Source organism: Pristiophorus japonicus, chromosome 9 (assembly GCF_044704955.1).
Source record: "Pristiophorus japonicus isolate sPriJap1 chromosome 9, sPriJap1.hap1, whole genome shotgun sequence".
In the NCBI taxonomy this organism is placed as follows: Eukaryota; Metazoa; Chordata; class Chondrichthyes; family Pristiophoridae; genus Pristiophorus; species Pristiophorus japonicus.
Window position 1 is genome coordinate 169,079,336 of NC_091985.1, and position 24,882 is coordinate 169,104,217.

Below are 24,882 nucleotides of genomic sequence, written 5' to 3' on the forward strand. Positions count from 1 at the left end.
TCAAACACTTTATGAAAGTCCATATATAAAGAGTAACCACACTATCCTCATCAACCCTCTCCTTTACTTCATCAAAGAACTCAATCAGTTCATCAAACAGGATTTGCCTTTAACAAATCCATGCTGACTTCTCTGAACTGCCTCCACTCAGGTTCAAAAGAATAAGAGAGAAGAAAGATTGTCATGATTTGGATTTTCTGTATACTTTTTCTTGTACTCAACAAAGAAGCCTGTTCCCATACGCAACCCGGACTCCCATTGAGGGGCTTCTGCCAGGCTCCCACTCATCAGTCCAAAGAGATGCATTGAGGGGGAATAGAGGGTTGATGAGGATAGTGTGGTTAATCTTTATATATGGACTTTCATAAGGTAATACATGGAACGTGAGTCAGCCAGAGGAATGATGAGTGGAGGAGGAGACTGATGTTACTGACCAGAGGCTCAAAAGACTTTAGCACTTGGCTGAAGAGCCTGCGGAGTTTTTAAAATCAGTAACTGCATGTAGAATCAATTCAATTTTTGCTTATGAGTGTCAGGAAGAAACCAGGTCATGAGTTAAATAAACACCGTCAGCTCTTTCAATATGAGCTATCTACACTTCCTCATCCAATCTCATGAGTTTTTCAAGAATAAATACTAGAAAAGATTGACTCATTGTTAGATACACTTGACCTCTTTCCTCTAATCCCTGGAGGTCATCATAAAATCATGAGTGTCGGAAAGAAACCAGCTCATAAGTTAAATATGAGCTAACTACACTTCCTCATACAACCTGTTGTATGTTTTGATCTCATCCAATCTCATGAATTTTTCAATAATAAATACTAGAAAAGGTTGACTCATTGTTGGATACACTTGACCTCTTTCCTCTAATCCTTGGAGGTCATCATAAAATCATAGAATGATACAGCACAGAAGGAGGCCATTCGGCCCATCGTGCCTGTGTCGGCTCTGTGAAAGCACTATCCAATTAGACCCACTCCCCCTGCTCTTTCTCCATCGCCCCTTCAAGTATTTATCCAATTCCCTTTAGAAAGTTACGATTGAATCTGCTCGCACTTCCCTTTCAGGCCGTGCAATCCAGATCACAACAACGATTTGGATGAAGGAATAGAGTGTAATATCTCCAAGTTTGCAAATGACACTAAACTGGGTGGCGGTGTGAGCTGTGAGGAGGATGCTAAGAGGCTGCAGGTTGACTTGGACAGGTTAAGTGAGTGGGCAAATACATGGCAGATGCAGTATAATGTGGATAAATGTGAGGTTATCCATTTTGGGGGCAAAAACACAAAGGCAGAATATTATCTGAATGGCGGCAGACTAGGAAAAGGGGAGGTGCAACGAGACCTGGGTGTCATGGTTCATCAGTCACTGAAAGTGGGCATGCAGGTACAGCAGGCGGTAAAGTAGGCAAATGGTATGTTGACCTTCATAGCTAGGGGTTTTGAATATAGGAGCAGTGAGGTCATACTGCAGTTGTACAGGGCCTTAGTGAGGCATCACCTGGAATATTGTGTTCAGTTTTGGTCTCCTAGTCTGAGGAAGGACGTTCTTGCTATTGAGGGAGTGCAGCGAAGGTTCACCAGGCTGATTCCAGGGTGGCTGGGCTGTCATTTGAGGAGAGACTGGATCAACTGGGCCTTTATTCACTGGAGTTTAGAAGGATGAGAGGGGATCTCATAGAAACGTATAAGATTCTGACGGGACTGGACAAGTTAGATGCGGGAAGAATGTTCCCGATGTTGGGGAAGTCCAGAACCAGGGGACATAGCCTTAGGACAAGGGGTAGGCCATTTAGGACTGAGATGAGGAGAAACTTCTTCACTCAGAGAGTTGTTAACCTGTGGAATTCCCTGCCGCAGAGAGTTGTTGATGCCAGTTCATTGGATATATTCAAGAGGGAGTTAGACATGGCTCTTACGGTTAAGGGGATCAAGGGGTATGGAGGGAAAGCAGGAAAGGGATACTGAAGGAATGATCAGCCATGATCTGATTGAATGGTGGTGCAGACACGAAGAGCCGAATGACCTACTCCTGCACCTATTTTTTTATGTTTCTATGTTTCTAACTCGCTGCGTAAAAACTTGTTACGTCATCTCCCTCTGGTTCTTTTGCGCATCACCGTAAATCTGTGTCCTCTGGTTATTGACCCTTCTGCCATTGGAAACCGTTTCTCCTTATTTATTCAATCAAATCCCTTCTGGATTTTGAACACCTCTACCAAATATCCCCTTGACTGTCTCTGCTATGAGGAGAGCAACCCAGTTTCTCCAGTCCCTCCATGTAACTGAAGTCCCTCATCCCTGGTACCATTCTAATAAATCTCCTCTGCACCATCTCCAAGGTCTTGACATCCTTCCTAAAGTAGTGCCCAGAATTGGACACAATACTCCAGCTGGGGTCTAATCAGTGTTTTATAAAGGTTTAGCATAACTTCCTTGCTTTTGTACTCCAAGCCTCTGTATATAAAGCCAAGGAACACATATGCCTTTTTTATCAGCCTGCTCAGCATGTCCTGCCACCTTCAAAGACTTGTGTCCGTACGCCCCCAGGCCTCTCTGTTCCTGCACCACCTTTAGAATGGTAACATTTTGTTTATATTGCCTCTACACATTCTTCCCACCAAAATTAATCGCTTCACACTTCGATGTGTTAAATTTAATCTGCCATGTGTCCGCCCATTTCACCAGCCTGTCTGTGCATTTTTGAAGTATATCACTATCCTCCTCACGGTTCCCTATATTCCAGGTTTCATGCCATCTGCAAACTTTGAAATTATGCCGTGTCCACGTCATTAATATATATTAAACAAAACAGTGGTGCGAATACCAACCCCTGGTGAACCACTATATACATCCCTACAGTCTGAAAAACACCCGTTCACCACTACTCTCTGCTTTCTGTCCCGTAGCTAATTTTGTATCCAAGCAGCCACTGCCCCTTTAACTCCTTGGGGTTCTATTTTGTCAACAGGTCTATTATGTGGTACTTTATCAAACACTTTATGAAAGTCCATATATAAAGAGTAACCACACTATCCTCATCAACCCTCTCCTTTACTTCATCAAAGAACTCAATCAGTTCATCAAACAGGATTTGCCTTTAACAAATCCATGCTGACTTCTCTGAACTGCCTCCACTCAGGTTCAAAAGAATAAGAGAGAAGAAAGATTGTCATGATTTGGATTTTCTGTATACTTTTTCTTGTACTCAACAAAGAAGCCTGCTCCCATACGCAACCCGGACTCCCATTGAGGGGCTTCTGCCAGGCTCCCACTCATCAGTCCAAAGAGATGCATTGAGGGGGAATAGAGGGTTGATGAGGATAGTGTGGTTAATCTTTATATATGGACTTTCATAAGGTAATACATGGAACGTGAGTCAGCCAGAGGAATGATGAGTGGAGGAGGAGACTGATGTTACTGACCAGAGGCTCAAAAGACTTTAGCACTTGGCTGAAGAGCCTGCGGAGTTTTTAAAATCAGTAACTGCATGTAGAATCAATTCAATTTTTGCTTATGAGTGTCAGGAAGAAACCAGGTCATGAGTTAAATAAACACCGTCAGCTCTTTCAATATGAGCTATCTACACTTCCTCATCCAATCTCATGAGTTTTTCAAGAATAAATACTAGAAAAGATTGACTCATTGTTAGATACACTTGACCTCTTTCCTCTAATCCCTGGAGGTCATCATAAAATCATGAGTGTCGGAAAGAAACCAGCTCATAAGTTAAATATGAGCTAACTACACTTCCTCATACAACCTGTTGTATGTTTTGATCTCATCCAATCTCATGAATTTTTCAATAATAAATACTAGAAAAGGTTGACTCATTGTTGGATACACTTGACCTCTTTCCTCTAATCCTTGGAGGTCATCATAAAATCATAGAATGATACAGCACAGAAGGAGGCCATTCGGCCCATCGTGCCTGTGTCAGCTCTGTGAAAGCACTATCCAATTAGACCCACTCCCCCTGCTCTTTCTCCATCGCCCCTTCAAGTATTTATCCAATTCCCTTTAGAAAGTTACGATTGAATCTGCTCGCACTTCCCTTTCAGGCCGTGCAATCCAGATCACAACAACGATTTGGATGAAGGAATAGAGTGTAATATCTCCAAGTTTGCAAATGACACTAAACTGGGTGGCGGTGTGAGCTGTGAGGAGGATGCTAAGAGGCTGCAGGTTGACTTGGACAGGTTAAGTGAGTGGGCAAATACATGGCAGATGCAGTATAATGTGGATAAATGTGAGGTTATCCATTTTGGGGGCAAAAACACAAAGGCAGAATATTATCTGAATGGCGGCAGACTAGGAAAAGGGGAGGTGCAACGAGACCTGGGTGTCATGGTTCATCAGTCACTGAGAGTGGGCATGCAGGTACAGCAGGCGGTAAAGTAGGCAAATGGTATGTTGACCTTCATAGCAAGGGGTTTTGAATATAGGAGCAGTGAGGTCATACTGCAGTTGTACAGGGCCTTAGTGAGGCATCACCTGGAATATTGTGTTCAGTTTTGGTCTCCTAGTCTGAGGAAGGACGTTCTTGCTATTGAGGGAGTGCAGCGAAGGTTCACCAGGCTGATTCCAGGGTGGCTGGGCTGTCATTTGAGGAGAGACTGGATCAACTGGGCCTTTATTCACTGGAGTTTAGAAGGATGAGAGGGGATCTCATAGAAACGTATAAGATTCTGACGGGACTGGACAAGTTAGATGCGGGAAGAATGTTCCCGATGTTGGGGAAGTCCAGAACCAGGGGACATAGCCTTAGGACAAGGGGTAGGCCATTTAGGACTGAGATGAGGAGAAACTTCTTCACTCAGAGAGTTGTTAACCTGTGGAATTCCCTGCCGCAGAGAGTTGTTGATGCCAGTTCATTGGATATATTCAAGAGGGAGTTAGACATGGCTCTTACGGTTAAGGGGATCAAGGGGTATGGAGGGAAAGCAGGAAAGGGATACTGAAGGAATGATCAGCCATGATCTGATTGAATGGTGGTGCAGACACGAAGAGCCGAATGACCTACTCCTGCACCTATTTTTTTATGTTTCTATGTTTCTAACTCGCTGCGTAAAAACTTGTTACGTCATCTCCCTCTGGTTCTTTTGCGCATCACCGTAAATCTGTGTCCTCTGGTTATTGACCCTTCTGCCATTGGAAACCGTTTCTCCTTATTTATTCAATCAAATCCCTTCTGGATTTTGAACACCTCTACCAAATATCCCCTTGACTGTCTCTGCTATGAGGAGAGCAACCCAGTTTCTCCAGTCCCTCCATGTAACTGAAGTCCCTCATCCCTGGTACCATTCTAATAAATCTCCTCTGCACCATCTCCAAGGTCTTGACATCCTTCCTAAAGTAGTGCCCAGAATTGGACACAATACTCCAGCTGGGGTCTAATCAGTGTTTTATAAAGGTTTAGCATAACTTCCTTGCTTTTGTACTCCAAGCCTCTGTATATAAAGCCAAGGAACACATATGCCTTTTTTATCAGCCTGCTCACCTTCAAAGACTTGTGTCCGTACGCCCCCAGGCCTCTCTGTTCCTGCACCACCTTTAGAATGGTAACATTTTGTTTATATTGCCTCTACACATTCTTCCCACCAAAATTAATCGCTTCACACTTCGATGTGTTAAATTTAATCTGCCATGTGTCCGCCCATTTCACCAGCCTGTCTGTGTATTTTTGAAGTATATCACTATCCTCCTCACAGTTCCCTATATTCCAGGTTTCATGCCATCTGCAAACTTTGAAATTATGCCGTGTCCACGTCATTAATATATATTAAACAAAACAGTGGTGCGAATACCATCCCCTGGGGAACCACTATATACTTCCCTACAGTCTGAAAAACACCCGTTCACCACTACTCTCTGCTTTCTGTCCCGTAGCTAATTTTGTATCCAAGCAGCCACTGCCCCTTTAACTCCTTGGGGTTCTATTTTGTCAGCAGGTCTATTATGTGGTACTTTATCAAACACTTTATGAAAGTCCATATATGAAGAGTAACCACAATATCCTCATCAACCCTCTCCTTTACTTCATCAAAGAACTCAATCAGTTCATCAAACAGGATTTGCCTTTAACAAATCCATGCTGACTTCTCTGAACTGCCTCCACTCAGGTTCAAAAGAATAAGAGAGAAGAAAGATTGTCATGATTTGGATTTTCTGTATACTTTTTCTTGTACTCAACAAAGAAGCCTGCTCCCATACGCAACCCGGACTCCCATTGAGGGGCTTCTGCCAGGCTCCCACTCATCAGTCCAAAGAGATGCATTGAGGGGGAATAGAGGGTTGATGAGGATAGTGTGGTTAATCTTTATATATGGACTTTCATAAGGTAATACATGGAACGTGAGTCAGCCAGAGGAATGATTAGTGGAGGAGGAGACTGATGTTACTGACCAGAGGCTCAAAAGACTTTAGCACTTGGCTGAAGAGCCTGCGGAGTTTTTAAAATCAGTAACTGCGTGTAGAATCAATTCACTTTTTGCTTATGAGTGTCAGGAAGAAACCAGGTCATGAGTTAAATAAACACCGTCAGCTCTTTCAATATGAGCTATCTACACTTCCTCATCCAATCTCATGAGTTTTTCAAAAATAAATACTAGAAAAGATTGACTCATTGTTAGATACACTTGACCTCTTTCCTCTAATCCCTGGAGGTCATCATAAAATCATATGAGTGTCGGAAAGAAATCAGCTCATAAGTTAAATATGAGCTAACTACACTTCCTCATACAACCTGTTGTATGTTTTGATCTCATCCAATCTCATGAGTTTTTCAATAATAAATACTAGAAAAGGTTGACTCATTGTTGGATACACTTGACCTCTTTCCTCTAATCCTTGGAGGTCATCATAAAATCATAGAATGATACAGCACAGGAGGCCATTCGGCCCATCGTGCCTGTGTCAGCTCTGTGAAAGCACTATCCAATTAGACCCACTCCCCCTGCTCTTTCTCCATCGCCCCTTCAAGTATTTATCCAATTCCCTTTAGAAAGTTACGATTGAATCTGCTCGCACTTCCCTTTCAGGCCGTGCAATCCAGATCACAACAACGATTTGGATGAAGGAATAGAGTGTAATATCTCCAAGTTTGCAAATGACACTAAACTGGGTGGCGGTGTGAGCTGTGAGGAGGATGCTAAGAGGCTGCAGGTTGACTTGGACAGGTTAAGTGAGTGGGCAAATACATGGCAGATGCAGTATAATGTGGATAAATGTGAGGTTATCCATTTTGGGGGCAAAAACACAAAGGCAGAATATTATCTGAATGGCGGCAGACTAGGAAAAGGGGAGGTGCAACGAGACCTGGGTGTCATGGTTCATCAGTCACTGAAAGAGGGCGCGCAGGTACAGCAGGCGGTAAAGTAGGCAAATGGTATGTTGACCTTCATAGCTAGGGGTTTTGAATATAGGTGCAGTGAGGTCTTACTGCAGTTGTCCAGGACCTTAGTGAGGCATCACCTGGAATATTGTGTTCAGTTTTGGTCTCCTAGTCTGAGGAAGGACGTTCTTGCTATTGAGGGGGTGCAGCGAAGGTTCACCAGGCTGATTCCAGGGATGGCTGGGCTGTCATTTGAGGAGAGACTGGATCAACTGGGCCTTTATTCACTGGAGTTTAGAAGGATGAGAGGGGATCTCATAGAAACGTATAAGATTCTGACGGGACTGGACAAGTTAGATGCGGGAAGAATGTTCCCGATGTTGGGGAAGTCCAGAACCAGGGGACATAGTCTTAGGACAAGGGGTAGGCCATTTCGGACTGAGATGAGGAGAAACTTCTTCACTCAGAGCGTTGTTAACCTGTGGAATTCCCTGCCGCAGAGAGTTGTTGATGCCAGTTCACTGGATATATTCAAGAGGGAGTTAGACGTGGCTCTTACGGTTAAGGGGATCAAGGGGTATGGAGAGAAAGCAGGAAAGGGGTACTGAAGGAATGATCATCCATGATCTTATTGAATGGCGGTGCAGGCTCAAAGGCCGAATGGCCTACTCCTGCACCTATTTTTCGATGTTTCTAACTCGCTGCATAAAAACTTGTTGCGTCATCTCCCTCTGGTTCTTTTGCCCATCACCTTAAATCTGTGTCCTCTGGTTATCGACCCTTCTGCCACTGGAAACAGTTTCTCCTTATCTACTCGATCAAATCACTTCTGGATTTTGAACATCTCTACCAAGTCTCCACTTAACTGTCTCTGCTGTGAGGAGAGCAACCCAGTTTCTCCAGTACCTCCATGTAACTGAAGTCCCTCATCCCTGGTACCATTCTAGTAAATCTCCTCTGCACCACCTCCAAGGTCTTGACATCCTTCCTAAAGTAGTGCCCAGAATTGGACACAATACTCCAGCTGGGGTCTAATCAGTGTTTTATAAAGGTTTAGCATAACTTCCTTGCTTTTGTACTCCAAGCCTCTGTATATAAAGCCAAGGAACACATATGCCTTTTTAACAGCCTGCTCAGCTTGTCCTGCCACCTTCAAAGACTTGTGTCCGTACACCCCCAGGTCTCTCTGTTCCTGCACCACCTTTAGAATTGTAACATTTTGTTTATATTGCCTCTCCACATTCTTCCCACCAAAATGAATCGCTTCACATTTCGATGTGTTAAATTTAATCTGCCATGTGTCCGCCCATTTCACCAGCCTGTCTGTGTATTTTTGAAGTCTATCACTAACGTCCTCACGGTTCCCTATATTCCAGGTTTCATGCCATCTGCAAACTTTGAAATTATGCCGTGTCCACATCATTGATATATATTAAACAAAACAGTGGTGCGAATACCAACCCCTGGAGAACCACTATATACTTCCCTACAGTCTGAAAAACACCCGTTCACCACTACTCTCTGCTTTCTGTCCTGTAGCTAATTTTGTATCCAAGCAGCCACTGCCCCTTTAACTCCTTGGGGTTCTATTTTGTCAACAGGTCTATTATGTGGTACTTTATCAAACACTTTATGAAAGTCCATCTATAAAGAGTAACTACACTATCCTCATCAACCCTCTCCTTTACTTCATCAAAGAACTCAATCAGTTCATCAAACAGGATTTGCCTTTAACAAGTCCTATGCTGACTTCTCTGAACTGCCTCCACTCAGGTTCAAAAGAATAAGAGAGAAGAAATATTGTCATGATTTGGATTTTCTGTATACTTTTTCTTGTACTCAACAAAGAAGCCTGCTCCCATACGCAACCCGGACTCCCATTGAGGGGCTTCTGCCAGGCTCCCACTCATCAGTCCAAAGAGATGCATTGAGGGGGAATAGAGGGTTGATGAGGATAGTGTGGTTAATCTTTATATATGGACTTTCATAAGGTAATACATGGAACGTGAGTCAGCCAGAGGAATGATTAGTGGAGGAGGAGACTGATGTTACTGACCAGAGGCTCAAAAGACTTTAGCACTTGGCTGAAGAGCCTGCGGAGTTTTTAAAATCAGTAACTGCGTGTAGAATCAATTCACTTTTTGCTTATGAGTGTCAGGAAGAAACCAGGTCATGAGTTAAATAAACACCGTCAGCTCTTTCAATATGAGCTATCTACACTTCCTCATCAAATCTCATGAGTTTTTCAAAAATAAATACTAGAAAAGATTGACTCATTGTTAGATACACTTGACCTCTTTCCTCTAATCCCTGGAGGTCATCATAAAATCATATGAGTGTCGGAAAGAAACCAGCTCATAAGTTAAATATGAGCTAACTACACTTCCTCATACAACCTGTTGTATGTTTTGATCTCATCCAATCTCATGAGTTTTTCAATAATAAATACTAGAAAAGGTTGACTCATTGTTGGATACACTTGACCTCTTTCCTCTAATCCTTGGAGGTCATCATAAAATCATAGAATGATACAGCACAGAAGGAGGCCATTCGGCCCATCGTGCCTGTGTCAGCTCTGTGAAAGCACTATCCAATTAGACCCACTCCCCCTACTCTTTCTCCATCGCCCCTTCAAGTATTTATCCAATTCCCTTTAGAAAGTTACGATTGAATCTGCTCGCACTTCCCTTTCAGGCCATGCAATCCAGATCACAACAACGATTTGGATGAAGGAATAGAGTGTAATATCTCCAAGTTTGCAGATGACACTAAACTGGGTGGCGGTGTGAGCTGTGAGGAGGATGCTAAGAGGCTGCAGGTTAAGTGAGTGGGCAAATACATGGCAGATGCAGTATAATGTGGATAAATGTGAGGTTATCCATTTAGGTTGCAAAAACACAAAGGCAGAATATTATCTGAATGGCGGCAGACTAGGAAAAGGAGAGGTGCAACGAGACCTGGGTGTCATGGTTCATCAGTCACTGAAAGTGGGCGCGCAGGTACAGCAGGCGGTAAAGTAGGCAAATGGTATGTTGACCTTCATAGCTAGGGGTTTTGAATATAGGTGCAGTGAGGTCTTACTGCAGTTGTCCAGGACCTTAGTGAGGCATCACCTGGAATATTGTGTTCAGTTTTGGTCTCCTAGTCTGAGGAAGGACGTTCTTGCTATTGAGGGGGTGCAGCGAAGGTTCACCAGGCTGATTCCAGGGATGGCTGGGCTGTCATTTGAGGAGAGACTGGATCAACTGGGCCTTTATTCACTGGAGTTTAGAAGGATGAGAGGGGATCTCATAGAAACGTATAAGATTCTGACGGGACTGGACAAGTTAGATGCGGGAAGAATGTTCCCGATGTTGGGGAAGTCCAGAACCAGGGGACATAGTCTTAGGACAAGGGGTAGGCCATTTCGGACTGAGATGAGGAGAAACTTCTTCACTCAGAGCGTTGTTAACCTGTGGAATTCCCTGCCGCAGAGAGTTGTTGATGCCAGTTCACTGGATATATTCAAGAGGGAGTTAGACGTGGCTCTTACGGTTAAGGGGATCAAGGGGTATGGAGAGAAAGCAGGAAAGGGGTACTGAAGGAATGATCATCCATGATCTTATTGAATGGCGGTGCAGGCTCAAAGGCCGAATGGCCTACTCCTGCACCTATTTTTCGATGTTTCTAACTCGCTGCATAAAAACTTGTTGCGTCATCTCCCTCTGGTTCTTTTGCCCATCACCTTAAATCTGTGTCCTCTGGTTATCGACCCTTCTGCCACTGGAAACAGTTTCTCCTTATCTACTCGATCAAATCCCTTCTGGATTTTGAACACCTCTACCAAATCTCCCCTTGACTGTCTCTGCTATGAGGAGAGCAACCCAGTTTCTCCAGTCCCTCCATGTAACTGAAGTCCCTCATCCCTGGTACCATTCTAGTAAATCTCCTCTGCACCATCTCCAAGATCTTGATATCCTTCCTAAAGTAGTGCCCAGAATTGGACACAATACTCCAGCTGGGGTCTAATCAGTGTTTTATAAAGGTTTAGCATAACTTCCTTGCTTTTGTACTCCAAGCCTCCGTATATAAAGCCAAGGAACCCATATGCCTTTTTAACAGCCTGCTCAGCTTGTCCTGCCACCTTCAAAGACTTGTGTCCGTACACCCCCAGGTCTCTCTGTTCCTGCACCACCTTTAGAATTGTAACATTTTGTTTATATTGCCTCTCCACATTCTTCCCACCAAAATGAATCGCTTCACATTTCGATGTGTTAAATTTAATCTGCCATGTGTCCGCCCATTTCACCAGCCTGTCTATCACTATCCTCCTCACGGTTCCCTATATTCCAGGTTTCATGCCATCTGCAAACTTTGAAATTATGCCGTGTACTCCCAAGTCCACGTCATTAATATATATTAAACAAAACAGTGGTGCGAATACCAACCCCTGGGGAACCACTATATACTTCCCTACAGTCTGAAAAACACCCGTTCACCATTACTCTGCTTTCTGTCCCGTAGCTAATTTTGTATCCAAGCAGCCACTGCCCCTTTAACTCCTTGGGGTTCTATTTTGTCAGCAGGTCTATTATGTGGTACTTTATCAAACACTTTATGAAAGTCCATATATAAAGAGTAACCACACTATCCTCATCAACCCTCTCCTTTACTTCATCAAAGAACTCAATCAGTTCGTCAAACAGGATTTGCCTTTAACAAATCCATGCTGACTTCTCTGAGCTGCCTCCACTCAGGTTCAAAATAAGAGAGAAGAAAGATTGTCATGATTTGGATTTTCTGTATACTTTTTCTTGTACTCAACAAAGAAGCCTGTTCCCATACGCAACCCGGACTCCCATTGAGAGGTTTCTGCCAGGCTCCCGCTCATCAGTCCAAAGAGATGCATTGAGGGGGATTGGAGGGTTGATGAGGATAGTGTGGTTAATCTTTATATATGGACTTTCATAAGGTAATACATGGAACATGAGTCAGCCAGAGGAATGATGAGTGGAGGAGGAGACTGATGTTACTGACCAGAGGCTCAAAAGACTTTAGCACTTGGCTGAAGAGCTTGCGGAGTTTTTAAAATCAGTAACTGCATGTAGAATCAATTCACTTTTTGCTTATGAGTGTCAGGAAGAAACCAGGTCATGAGTTAAATAAATACCGTCAGCTCTTTCAATATGAGCTTTCTATACTTCCTCATCCAATCTCATGTGTTTTTCAAGAATACTAGAAAAGTCTGACTCATTGTAAGATACACTTGACCTCTTTCCTCTAATCCCTGGAGGTCATCATAAAATCACAGAATGATACAGCACAGAAGGAGGCCATTCGGCCCATCGTGCCTGTGCCGGCTCTGTGAAAGCACTATCCAATTAGACCCACTCCCCCTGCTCTTTCTCCATAGCCCCTTCAAGTATTTATCCAATTCCCTTTCAAAAGTTACGATTGAATCTGCTCCCACCGCCCTTCCAGGCCGTGCAATCCAGATCACAACAACTCGCTGAGTAAAAACTTGTTACGTCATCTCCCTCTGGTTCTTTTGCCCATCACCGTAAATCTGTGTCCTCTGCTTATCGACCCTTTTGCCACTGGAAACAGTTTCCCCTTATTTACTGGATCAAATCCCTTCCGGATTTTCAACACCTCTACCAAATCTCCTCTTAACTGTCTCTGCTGATGGAGAGCAACCCAGTTTCTCCAGTCCCTCCATGTAACTGAAGTTCCTCATCCCTGGTACCATTCTAGTAAATCTCCTCTGCACCCTCTCCAAGGTCTTGACATCCTTCCTAAAGTCGTGCCCAGAATTGGACACAATACTCCAGCTGGGGTCTAATGCTTCTATCGATGTAAAGAGAAAAAGGTTAGTAACGACAAACAAAGTCAGAATCAGGGGAAGTCATAACGGGGAACAAAGAAATGGCAGGCCAATTGAACAAGTACTTTGGTTTGGTATTCACTAAGAAGGACACAAACAACCTTCCAGATATAAAAGGGGTCAGAGGGTCTTGTAAGAAGGAGGAACTGAGGGAAATCCTTATTAGTCGGGAAATTGTGTTGGGGAAATTGATGGGATTGAATGCCGATAAATCCCCAGGGCCTGATGGTCTGCATACCAGAGTACTTAAGGAGGTGGCCTTGGAAATAGCGGATGCATTGACAGTCATTTTCCAACATTTCATAGACTCTGGATCAGTTCCTATGGAGTGGAGGGTAGCCAATGTAACCCCACTTTTTAAAAACGGAGGGAGAGAGAAAACAGGGAATTATAGACCAGTCAGCCTGACATCGGTAGTGGGTAAAATGATGGAATCAATTATTCAGGATGTCAAAACAGCACATTTGGAAAGAGGTGACATGATAGGTCCAAGTCAGCATGGAATTATGAAAGAGAAACCATGCTTGACAAATCTTCTGGGATTTTTTGAGGATGTAACTAGTAGAGCGGACAAGGGAGAACCACTGGATGTGGTGTATTTGGACTTTCAAAAGGCTTTCAACAAGGTCCCACACAAGAGATTAATGTGCAAAGTTAAAGAACATGGGATTGGGGGTAGTGTGCGGACGTGGATTGAGAACTGGTTGGCAGACAGGAAGCAAAGAGTAGGAGTAAATGGGTACTTTTCAGAATGGCAGACAGTGACTAGTGGGGTACTGTGACTAGTGGTGTTCTGTGCTGGGGCCCCAGCTGTTTACATTGTACTTTAATGATTTAGACGAGGGATGTAAATGTAGTATCTCCAAATTTGCAAATGACACAAAGTTGGGTGGCAGTGTGAGCTGCGAGGAGGATGCTATGAGGCTACGGAGTGACTTGGATAGGTTAGGTGAGTGGGCAAATGCATGGCAGATGAAGTATAATGTGGATAAATATGAGGTTATCCACTTTGGTGGTAAAAACAGAGAGACAGACTATTATCTGAATGGTGACAGATTAGGAAAAGGGGAGGTGCAACGAGACCTGGGTGTCATGGTACATCAGTCATTGAAGGTTGGCATGCAGGTACAGCAGGCGGTTAAGAAAGCAAATGGCATGTTGGCCTTCAGAGCGAGGGGATTTGAGTACAGGGGCAGGGAGGTGTTACTACAATTGTACAGGGCCTTGGTGAGGCCACACCTGGAGTATTGTGTACAGTTTTGGTCTCCTAACTTGAGGAAGGACATTCTTGCTATTGAGGGAGTGCAGCGAAGGTTCACCAGAGTGATTTCCGGGATGGTGGGACTGACATATCAAGAAAGACTGGATCAACTGGGCTTGTATTCACTGGAGTTCAGAAGAATGAGAGGGGATCTCATAGAAACGTTTAAAATTCTGACGGATTTAGGCAGGTTAGATGCAGGAAGAATGTTCCCAATGTTGGGGAAGTCCAGAACCAGGGGTCACAGACTAAGGATAAGGGGTAAGCCATTTAGGACCGAGATGAGAAGAAACTTCTTCACCCAGAGAGTGGTGAACCTGTGGAATTCTCTACCACAGAAAGTTGTTGAGGCCAATTCACTAAATATATTCAAAAAGGAGTTAGATGTAATCCTTACTACTAGGGGGATCAAGGGGTATGGCGAGAAAGCAGGAATGGGGTACTGAAGTTGCATGTTCAGCCATGAACTCATTGAATGGCGGTGCAGGCTAGAATGGCCGAATGACCTACTCCTGCACCTATTTTCTATGTTTCTATGTGTTTTATAAAGGTTTAGCATAACTTCCTTGCTTTTGTACTCTAAGCCTCTGTATATAAAGCCAAGGGACCCATATGCCTTTTTAACAGCCTGCTCAGCATGTCCTGCCACCTTCAAAGACTTGTGTCCGTACGCCCCCAGGTCTCTCTGTTCCTGCACCATCTTTAGAATTGTAACATTTTGTTTATATTGCCTCTCCACATTCTTCCCACCAAAATGAATCGCTTCACACTTCTATGTGTTAAATTTAATCTGCCATGTGTCCGCCCGTTTCACCAGCCTGTCTGTGTATTTTTTAAGTCTATCACTATCCTCCTCACGGTTTCCTATACTGCCTTCTGCAAACTTTGAAATTATGCCGTGTGCTCCCATTGAGGGGCTTCTACCAGGCTCCCACTCATCAGTCCAAAGAGATACATTGAGGGGGAATCGAGAGTTGATGAGGATAATGTGGTTAATCTTTATATATGGACTTTCATAAGGTAATACATGGAACGTCTGTCAGCCAGAGGAATGATGAGTGGAGGAGGAGACTGATGTTACTGACCAGAGGCTCAAGAGACTTTAGCCCTTGGCTGAAGAGTCTGCGGAGTTTTTAAAATCAGTAACTGCATGTAGAATCAATTCACTTTTTGCTTTTGAGTGTCAGGAAGAAGCCAACTCATAAGTTAAATAAACATAGTCAGCTCTTTCAATATGAGCTATGTACACTTCCTCCTCGAAATAGAAAATAGGTGCAGGAGTAGGCCATTTGGCCCTTCGAGCCTGCACCACCATTCAATATGATCATGGCTGATGATACAACTTCATGGTACCGACCCCAAGCACCTCGCCACAGAGCACACCATTTGTCACCAGGACGGCGCCGACCCCACGGAGGTTTCGTGGACGCAGCATGTCTGGTCCACGAGCGCGACATGAGAGCAGAGTGATGGTACAGTTGTCCAGGGGGACTGTAGATATTGGTGACCAGCTCATCGAAGCATTGGGGGTCATATCCCGACAGCTGGCCACCATGTCAGAGTACATTCCGCGCATGGTGGAGGCCCTGGAGGCGATAGCCAGGAACACTGCTGGCACAGGCTGTCGACCCCTAGGTTCCACACCACCACTGCAAACGACAGAGGAGAGGCCGGACCAAGATCATGCTTCTGGATCAGAGAATGTTCCCCCCTTGGCACCCCCAGCTCCTGTAGCCGTGCAACTACCGCCTCTGCCTTCATCCCCCCCCAATGAGGCACCGCCTGAGGAGCTCTTCGGCGAGGCGCCATGGAACGAGGAGGGGAAGGGGTAAAGGTGAGGAGAAGAACGGCGGGGGGTGGAAGGAAAGTGAGGTGCATGTCCGCAGGTGATGGCTGTGTTATATCTCCATCTGGGTGTATGCAATTTGTTGCAATGTATGGGGGCTGGGCACCACGCTCCTGCTTTGCATTTGTATTCTGTGTTGCTGGACATGTTGAACATTTGATTGAAGTCAATGATGTAAAAAGTGGGGTGTAGGTGGGGGTTGGGTGTTTTTGCCCGTGATACTTATGATTTCAGTCCAATGTTCGTATAAGAATGTTTTTATTGAACATAACCTTGTTGCGCATTGTCTCAGATAGCTGGACCCTTACACACTGGTGATTCCTTAACATGAAAGGGTTAAATAAAACGTAACTTCAATCAACATAAACTTTAACTGGCACCAAGGTGATGGGCACCATTGATGTCTGAGTTGCACACACACAGCAGTGTGTCAGCGTTGTCACTCACAGCAACGTTCTTTCAGGCAAATCGTTCAGATATCAGCTCCTCACATAAGAGTCTTGCAGCTTTGTAGCCACCATGGGCCCTTTTCTGCAGTCTGGAGGGGGTCGTGGGCATGGTTGCATAGCCAGCCTGATTGTCTGGCCCTAGGTCAGTGTCCAGCCCCTCATCGTCTCCTTCCTCTCTCTCCTGAGATGGAGCATCAGTCCCTTCTGGCAATTCTTCTCCCCTCCTGATAGCCAGATTGTGCAGCATGGAGCACACGACCACAAATTTAGCTACTTGCTCAGAGTTGTATTGTAGCTCCCCTCCTGAATGGTCCACGCATCTGAAGCGCTGCTTTAGCACAGTTATTGTTTTCTGGACCACATTGCGTGTGTCTCTGTGGCTCTGGTTGTTTCGCTTCTGGGCCTCGGTGTGGGTGTCACGCAGCGGGGGGTCATCAGCCAGATGGCTAGGCCATATCGGTTATCGCCAAGCATCCAGCATTGTCCTTGTGACTGACTCTTAAACATGTCAGAGACAGTGCTCCCACGCAGAATGTGAGCCTCATCGAAGATGCCCGGACATTTGGCATTCACTGCCATTCTGATGTGGTTGTGGTCAACAACATGTTGGACCTTCAGGGAGTGAAATCCTTTGGTTACGAAAAGGCTCTGGGTCCTGAGAAGGTGCCCGCATGGTGATGTGAGTGCACTGTATTGCTCCCTGCACCCTGGGGAACTTAGCAATGCAGTAGAATGCTCCAGCCCTGTCAGTCTGAGCCTCCGTGGTCATGGGGAAGCTGATAAAGTCCATCCTTAGCACGTACAGGGCCTCCGTGACCTGTCTATTGCAGCGATGGGTGGCATGGTGAGATAGATGGGGAAATCTCGACTGTGGAGGCCCGAAAGGAACCGGACGCGTAGAAAGACAGTGGTGACCTTAACCGACACTGATGTCCTGATGACAGGCTGCATATGTGGCCTGATGAGCTCACATATTTCATTGATCACCACCTTGTGGAAGCGCAGTCTCCGAAGGCAAGTGTGCTCGGACACGTCGAGGTAAGACCTCTTTTCCCTGTACTTGTGGGGGGTGTATGGTCTGGACCTCCTCCTTATTCTTGCACGTCTTAAATTGGGCACATCATGATGTGCATCACACATTGAGCAATTTGCACACTGCAGCATCTGCGTAGTAATCGATGCAGACGGATAAATGGCTGGCCCCATTGCAATGAAAGTACAATAGCGATTGATCAGAAGCAATAATTTCCTCACTAAAATATACCTAGAGTAAACCCCCAATAGTTCAGAGTCTGAAAATATGTCTGTTGAGATGGTCACTTCACCTGAGAAGAACTCCAGAGTCAATCCAAACTTCCCCAAAGTTGAAGCAGCCTTTGAATGAAGCGACCTGATTTAAAAAATGCCGTCCACACCGCTGTGAATTGTTCAGAACAGTTCCACTTTTTTTGAGCGGTGTTTTGGGCGAGCGATATTGTGGGCGATATGTGTGCGAGGTGGTGAAAGTGACGCTGTGCAATCTCCTGGGCGTTAGTTTTGGCAAATGTGATCTTTACGACAAAAAAAAGTGGGCGGTTGGTATTATTGAATCTCGGCGTTAATTCGTTGCAGAAACTAACACTGGGCGATATTATGGGCGTTGATTTTGCCCATTCTGATGATTCTTCCCAAAAAAAAGTGGGCGGGCGGTCTTATTTTTCCCCGGCATTACGTACATAGGGAAAGTAACGCTCGCCAATAAGTGTCCGAAAAATGCCCGTCAGTTTCCATTTTATGGCTAAATGGACGATATCTGGCCGTTATACATCATTTCAGCGGTAAAATGGACATTAAGTGGGCGTTAAGCATGCAAAAGTGTAAAGTCTAACCCAAATTCTTCATTCAATGATTATTTATAGTTATATTAATTTGTTTAGCTAGTTAAGCTATAAATTTAATACAGTACTTTCCAGTTTTCTGCACCTAGTTTAAACCACTGTCCTAGGTTAAAGAGTGAGAAAAAACCTTAAAAAGTACTATTGTATGTACTGTAAACTTATTAAATCTTAACATCTGACTTCAATGTTAACAAAACTTATTGAACCATTAAGACAATACCCATAGATCTAATCAGTTTGGCAAGAGTAATTTGGTCTTGACACTGCTGACATATTGAGAAATACCAATTCCAAGAAAGGCAAATCCCCGCCTCTATGTTTTCAGTGTTAAACTAGCAGAGATCCTTCCACAAGTTCTGTCTGCAGCTCAGAATCAACATGACTGTAACCTACCACGTCATGCTCACCACCGAGGAATCAATCTTAGCCGGGACAGTTGATAACGTTTTTGTGTCTTTGGTGGGGTCACTGGGCAAGTCCGAGAAGGTTCAGGTCGGGACATTATCCCAAATTGTGCCTGGGAATGTGAGTATTCCTTCCTTAACTGGAGCAAAGGGCTGGGATTTATTAATTAAGGAAAATGCAGGAATTATTGTTGGGTCTGAAACTTCCAACATTCTATAGACTCTGGATCAGTTCCTATGGATTGGAGGGTAGCTAATGAAACACCACTTTTTAAAAAAGGAGGGAGAGAGAAAACAGGGAATTATAGACCAGTCAGCCTGACATCGGTAGTGGGTAAAATGATGGAATCAATTATTAAAGACATAATAGCAGCGCATTTGGAAAGCAGTGACAGGATTGGTCCAAATCAGCATGGATTTGTGAAAGGGAAATCATGCTTGACAAATCTTCTAGAATTTTTTGAGGATGTAACTAGCAGAGTGGACAAGGGAAAACCAGTGGATGTGGTGTTTTTGGACTTTCAAAAGGCTTCTGACAAGGTCCCACACAAGAGATTAGTGTGCAAAATTAAAGCACATGGTATTGGGGGTAATGTATTGACGTGAATAGAGAACTGGTTGGCAGACAGGAAGCAAAGAGTAGGAATAAACGGGTACCTTTTCAGAATGGCAGGCAGTGACTAATGGGGTACTGCAAGGTTCAGTGCTGGGACCCCAGCTATTTACAATATACATTAATGATTTGGATGAAGGAATTGAATGTAATATCTCCAGGTTTGCAGATGACACTAAGCTGGGTGGCAGTGTGAGCTGTGAGGAGGATGCTAAGAGGCTGCAGGGTGACTTGGACAGGTTAGGTGAGTGGGCAAATGCATGGCAGATACAGTATAATGTACATAAATGTGAGGTTATCCACTTTGGTGGCAAAAACAGGAAGGCAGAATATTATCTGAATGGTGACAGATTAGGAAAAGGGAAGGTGCAACGAGACCTGGGTGTCATGGTACATCAGTCATTGAAAGTTGGCATGCAGGTACAGCAGGCGGTGAAGGCGGCAAATGGCATGTTGGCCTTCATTGCGAGAGGATTTGGGTATAGGAGCAGGGAGGTCTTATTGCAGTTGTACAGGGCCTTGGTGAGACCACACCTTGAGTATTGTGTGCAATTTTGGTCTAATCTGAGGAAGGACATTCTTGCTATTGAGGGAGTCCAGCGAAGGTTCACCAGACTGATTCCCGGGATGGCAGGACTGACATATGAAGACAGACTGGATCGACTCGGCTTATATTCACTGGAATTTAGAAGAATGAGAGGGGACCTCATAGAAACATATAAAATTCTGACGGGATTGGACAGGTTAGATGCAGGAAAAATGTTCCCGATATTTGGGAAGTTCAGAACCAGGGGTCACAATCTAAGGATAAGGGGTAAGCCATTTAGGACAGAGATGAGGAGAAACTTCTTCACGCAGAGAATTGTGAACCTGTGGAATTCTCTACCACAGAAAGTTGTTGAGGCCAGTTCGTTAGATATATTCAAAAGGGAGTTAGATATGGCCCTTACGGCTAAAGGGATCAAGGGGTATGGAGAGAAAGCAGGAATGGGGTACTGAGGTGAATGATCAGCCCTGATCATCTTGAATGGTGGTGAAGGCTTGAAGGGCCGAATGGCCTGATTCTGCATCTATTTTCTATGTTTCTATGTTTCAATAGATTTCTAGGTATATTTATTGATTTTGTTTAAATTATACAATTAAATTATTTAAATGAGAATACATCTGAGAATCAGGCTAAATATACAAAAGTTCAGAGGAGAAGTGATAAAGAAAATAAGCGGGACAAAGCGAAGTTATGAGAGTAGAATGGCAGCTAACATAAAAGGTAATCCAAATATCTTCTATAGGTATATAAATAGTAAACGGGTAGTAAGAGGAGGTGTGGGGCCGATTAGGGACCATAAAGAAGAACTATCATCATTGGCAGTCCCTCGGAGTTGAGGATGACTTGCATCCACATTAAAAATGAGTCCTCAGCTGACTGATAAGTCCGATGCGGGAACTACAGTCTCTGTGGCAGGTTGGCCAGACGGTGGTTGAAAGGTCATTGGTTGAAGTGCCGGTTTGTTGAAGTGCTTGGGTTGTCGTGCGCTCCTTCTTCTGTTTGTGCTTGGTCTCCGCTTGCTCCTGACGAAGAGATTCAAGATGTTCGGTGCCTTCCCGGATTATTCTCTTCCACTTTGAGCGATCTTGTGACAGGGATTCCCAGGTGTCTGTAGGGATGTTGCACTTTATCAAGGAGGCCTTGAGGGTGTCCTTGAAGCGTTTCCTCTGCCCACCTGGGGCTCTTTTGCCATGTCGGAGCTCCAAGTAGAGTGCTTGCTTTGGGAGTCTCGTATCGGGCATATGGACGATGTGCCCGTCCAACGGAGCTGATCGAGCGTTGTCAGTGTTTCGATGCTGCGGATGTTGGCCTGGGCGAGAACACTGACCTTGGAGTGCCTATCCTGGCAATGGATTTGCAGGATCTTCTGGAGGCAGCTTTGATGGTATTTCTCCAGTGCTTTGATGTGCCTGCTGTATATAGTCCATGTCTCAGAAGCATATATGAGGGCACTACTGCTCTGTAGACCATGAACCTTGTGCCGGTTTTAGGGTTCTGGTCTTCAAACACTCTATTCCTTAGGTGACTAAAGGCTGTGCTGGCACACCAAAAGTGGTGTTGGACCTCGTCATTGATGTCTGCCCTTGTTGACAGTAGGCTCCCGAGGTATGGAAAATGGTTCATATTGTCCAAAGCCTCATCATGGATTTTGATAATCAGGAGGCAGTGCTGTGTTGCGGGGGCAGGTTGATAGAGCACCTTTGTTTTACAGATGTTTAGTGTAAGACCCATGCTCTTGTATGCTACGGTGAATATGTTGACGATGGTTTGGAGTTCATCCTCCGAGTGAGCGCACACGCAAGTTTCATCTGCATATTGTGATTCGATGACAAAGGATGGCACGACCTTGGATCTGCTCTGAAGCCGACGGAGGTTGAACAGTTTCCCGTTTAATCAATGCATGGAGGCAGAGGGAATGGCTGAGGTATTAAATAAGTACTTTGCATCTGTCTTCACCAAGGAACAAGATGCTGCCATAGACATAGTAAAAGAGGAGGTAGAAGAGATACTGGATGGGATAAGAATTGATAAAGACCAGGTACTAGAAAGGCTGTCTGTACTTAAAGTAGATAAGTCACCAGGATCGGATGGGATGCACCTTAGGATACTGAAGGAAATGAAGGAAGAAATCGCAGGAGGTATTGGCCATAATCTTCCAACCCTCCTTAGAAACAGGGGTGCTACCAGAGGACTGGCGAATTGCAAATGTTACACCCTTGTTCAAAAAAGGGTGTAAAGATAAACCCAGCAAATATAGGCTGGTCGGTTTAACATCGGTAATGGGGAAGCTTTTAGAAACAATAATCAGGGGCAAAATTAACAGTCACTTGGACAAGTGTGGATAAATTAAGAAAAGCCAGCATGGATTTGTTAAAGGCAAATGGTTTTAACCAACATGATCGAGTTTTTTGATGAGAGGGTTGATGAGGGCAATGCGGTTGACGTGGTGTACATGGATTTCCAAAATGCGTTCGATAAAGTGCCACAAGCTAGGCTTGAAGCCCATGGAATATCATCATCATAGGCAATCCCTCATATCGAGGATGACTTGCTTCCACACCAAAAAGGGATGAGTTCACAGGTGTTTCAATCAAGGATCTAATATTTCATATCCCGAACTACATCTTGAAAGGGTGGAAGATGCCTGTGCGTGATTTTTTTAAACCGGTGGTGGCTGTTGCACACCAGCCACCACACGGGTTTGACAGAGCTAGGTCTTAGTCCAGTGGCAAGGGTTAACCAAGACGACTGGAGACCAGCTCTGCTGCACGGACCTAGTGCACACACATATCGCTGTGTGGGCTGGCCCTTGCTGCCCCTGGGCCCTCGCCTCTTCTGGGCCCCGGTCACGTCGCTCCATGATCACTCCGCTCCTGCGCCCCAACCTCGCAGCCCTGACCTGCAAGGACCATCAGCAGGTCGGGGCCTTCAAAGGAGCGTACCACTTCAAGGTACAGCGCGTGCTGGAGAGAGACGGCTGTGAAGAGGGCGCCTGGATTGGACGTCACCAAGGTCCAGTTCGCTGATTGGAGCATGGGCCATGGAATAAAAGGGACATGAATGCGAAATTTGCTAAGGGACAGGAAACAGAGAGTAGTGGTGAACGGTTGTTTTTCGGACTGGAGGAAGGTAAACAGTGGTGTTCCCCAGGGGTTAGTATTAGGATAACTGCTTTTCTTGATATATATTAATGACTTGGGTGTGGGTGTACAGGGCACAAGCTCAAAATTTGCAGATGACACAAAACTTGAAATTTTGTGAACAGTGAGGACGATGGTGATATCACCGACGATGTCTCCGCAAGCTCCTGCAAATCCCCTGGGAGGACAGGCGCATCGCCATCAGTGTCCTCATCCAGGTTAACATCCCCAGCATTTAAGCACTGATCACACTTGATCAGCTTCGCTGGGCAGGCCACATAGCTCGCATGCCAGACACGAGACTCCCAAAGCAAGTGCTCTATTCGGAACTCCTTCATGGCAAACGAGCCAAAGGTGGGCAGCGGAAACATTACAAGAACACCCTCAAAGCTTCCCTGATAAAGTGCGACATCACCACTGATACCTGGGAGTCCCTGGCCAAAGACCGCCCTAAGTGGAGAAAGTGCATCCGGGAGGGAATTGAGCACTTCCGAGTCTCAATGGCGAGAGCGTGAAGAGGTCAAGCGCAGGCAGCGGAAGGAGCATGAGGCAAACCAGTCCCACCCACCCCTCCCCTCCCCACCTGTGACAGAGTCTGTGGCTCTCATATTGGACTGTTCAGCCACCAAAGAACTCACTTCAGGAATGGAAGCAAGTCTTCCTCGATTCCGAGGGACTGCCTATGATGATGATGGAGTGATAGATTTCGATAGACAGGCTGTTGGAATGGATGGACATGTGGGGGATGAAATTTAATGCAGAAAAGTGCAAAGTGATGCATTTTGGTAGAAAGAATGAAAAGAGAAAATATAAACTAAAGGGTACAATCCTAAAGAGGGAACAGCAATCCAGCCCGAAGGAGCACTTTATTATCACTGTCCAGATAGGGTGGCTCAAAAAGAGGCGACTGAGAGGCACTGGCAGTGAGGGAGAGGTGACTGAGAGGAACTGGTGGTGAGGGTTTCTGTCTGCGGTGAGGGTGCAGAGACTGAGGGTCTCTGCCTGCGGTGAGGGTGTGGAGACTGAGGGTGCGGAGTTTGGGATCGCCCCATGTATCAGAGTTGTAAAACCAAATCCAATACCAGTAGCTCATTGTCACTTGTTTTCTCCACAGTCCACGTCGATTAAGATTGAAAACGAAAGTGATCTTGGGGAGATCCTGCTGGTGAAATTGTACAAAGATAAACACTTGCTGTTGCCTCAAGACAGCTGGTATTCTCAAAATGTCATTGTGGAAGCACCCAACAAGCAAGTCTTCACTTTCCCATGCCATACCTGGATCACTGATCTTGAACCTGTGGCAGTCATGGAAGGAACAGGTACATTTAAGCAATTTATATACAGACACGTTTAAGGAAGAAGCCACAATTTGGGGTTTCCATCACTAATTTCTGAAAGCCAATTATTGCTCTTACTATCTGGAAGCTGTACCATTATTGACATCTGCCCTTGAAGAGCTTTGTGACCCCAGCTTTAACCATGTCCCTAGTTGCAATAATAGTGGGTTAAATGTGGCCTCGTACGACACTGTGCACTCTGTTCCAGCA

General features: G+C 45.0%; 1 protein-coding gene across 1 annotated transcript in view; it reads left to right on the forward strand.

Annotated features, from left to right (window-relative positions):
- The window catches only part of LOC139273966 (polyunsaturated fatty acid lipoxygenase ALOX15B-like), a 112,615-nt gene that overhangs the window by 15,871 nt on the left and 71,862 nt on the right, over positions 1-24,882 (forward strand). The window contains exons 4-5 of the mRNA XM_070891038.1: positions 18,998-19,156; positions 24,450-24,654. Of these exons, the coding sequence (XP_070747139.1) occupies positions 18,998-19,156; positions 24,450-24,654 (364 nt within the window). The remainder of the gene's footprint in view (positions 1-18,997; positions 19,157-24,449; positions 24,655-24,882) is intronic.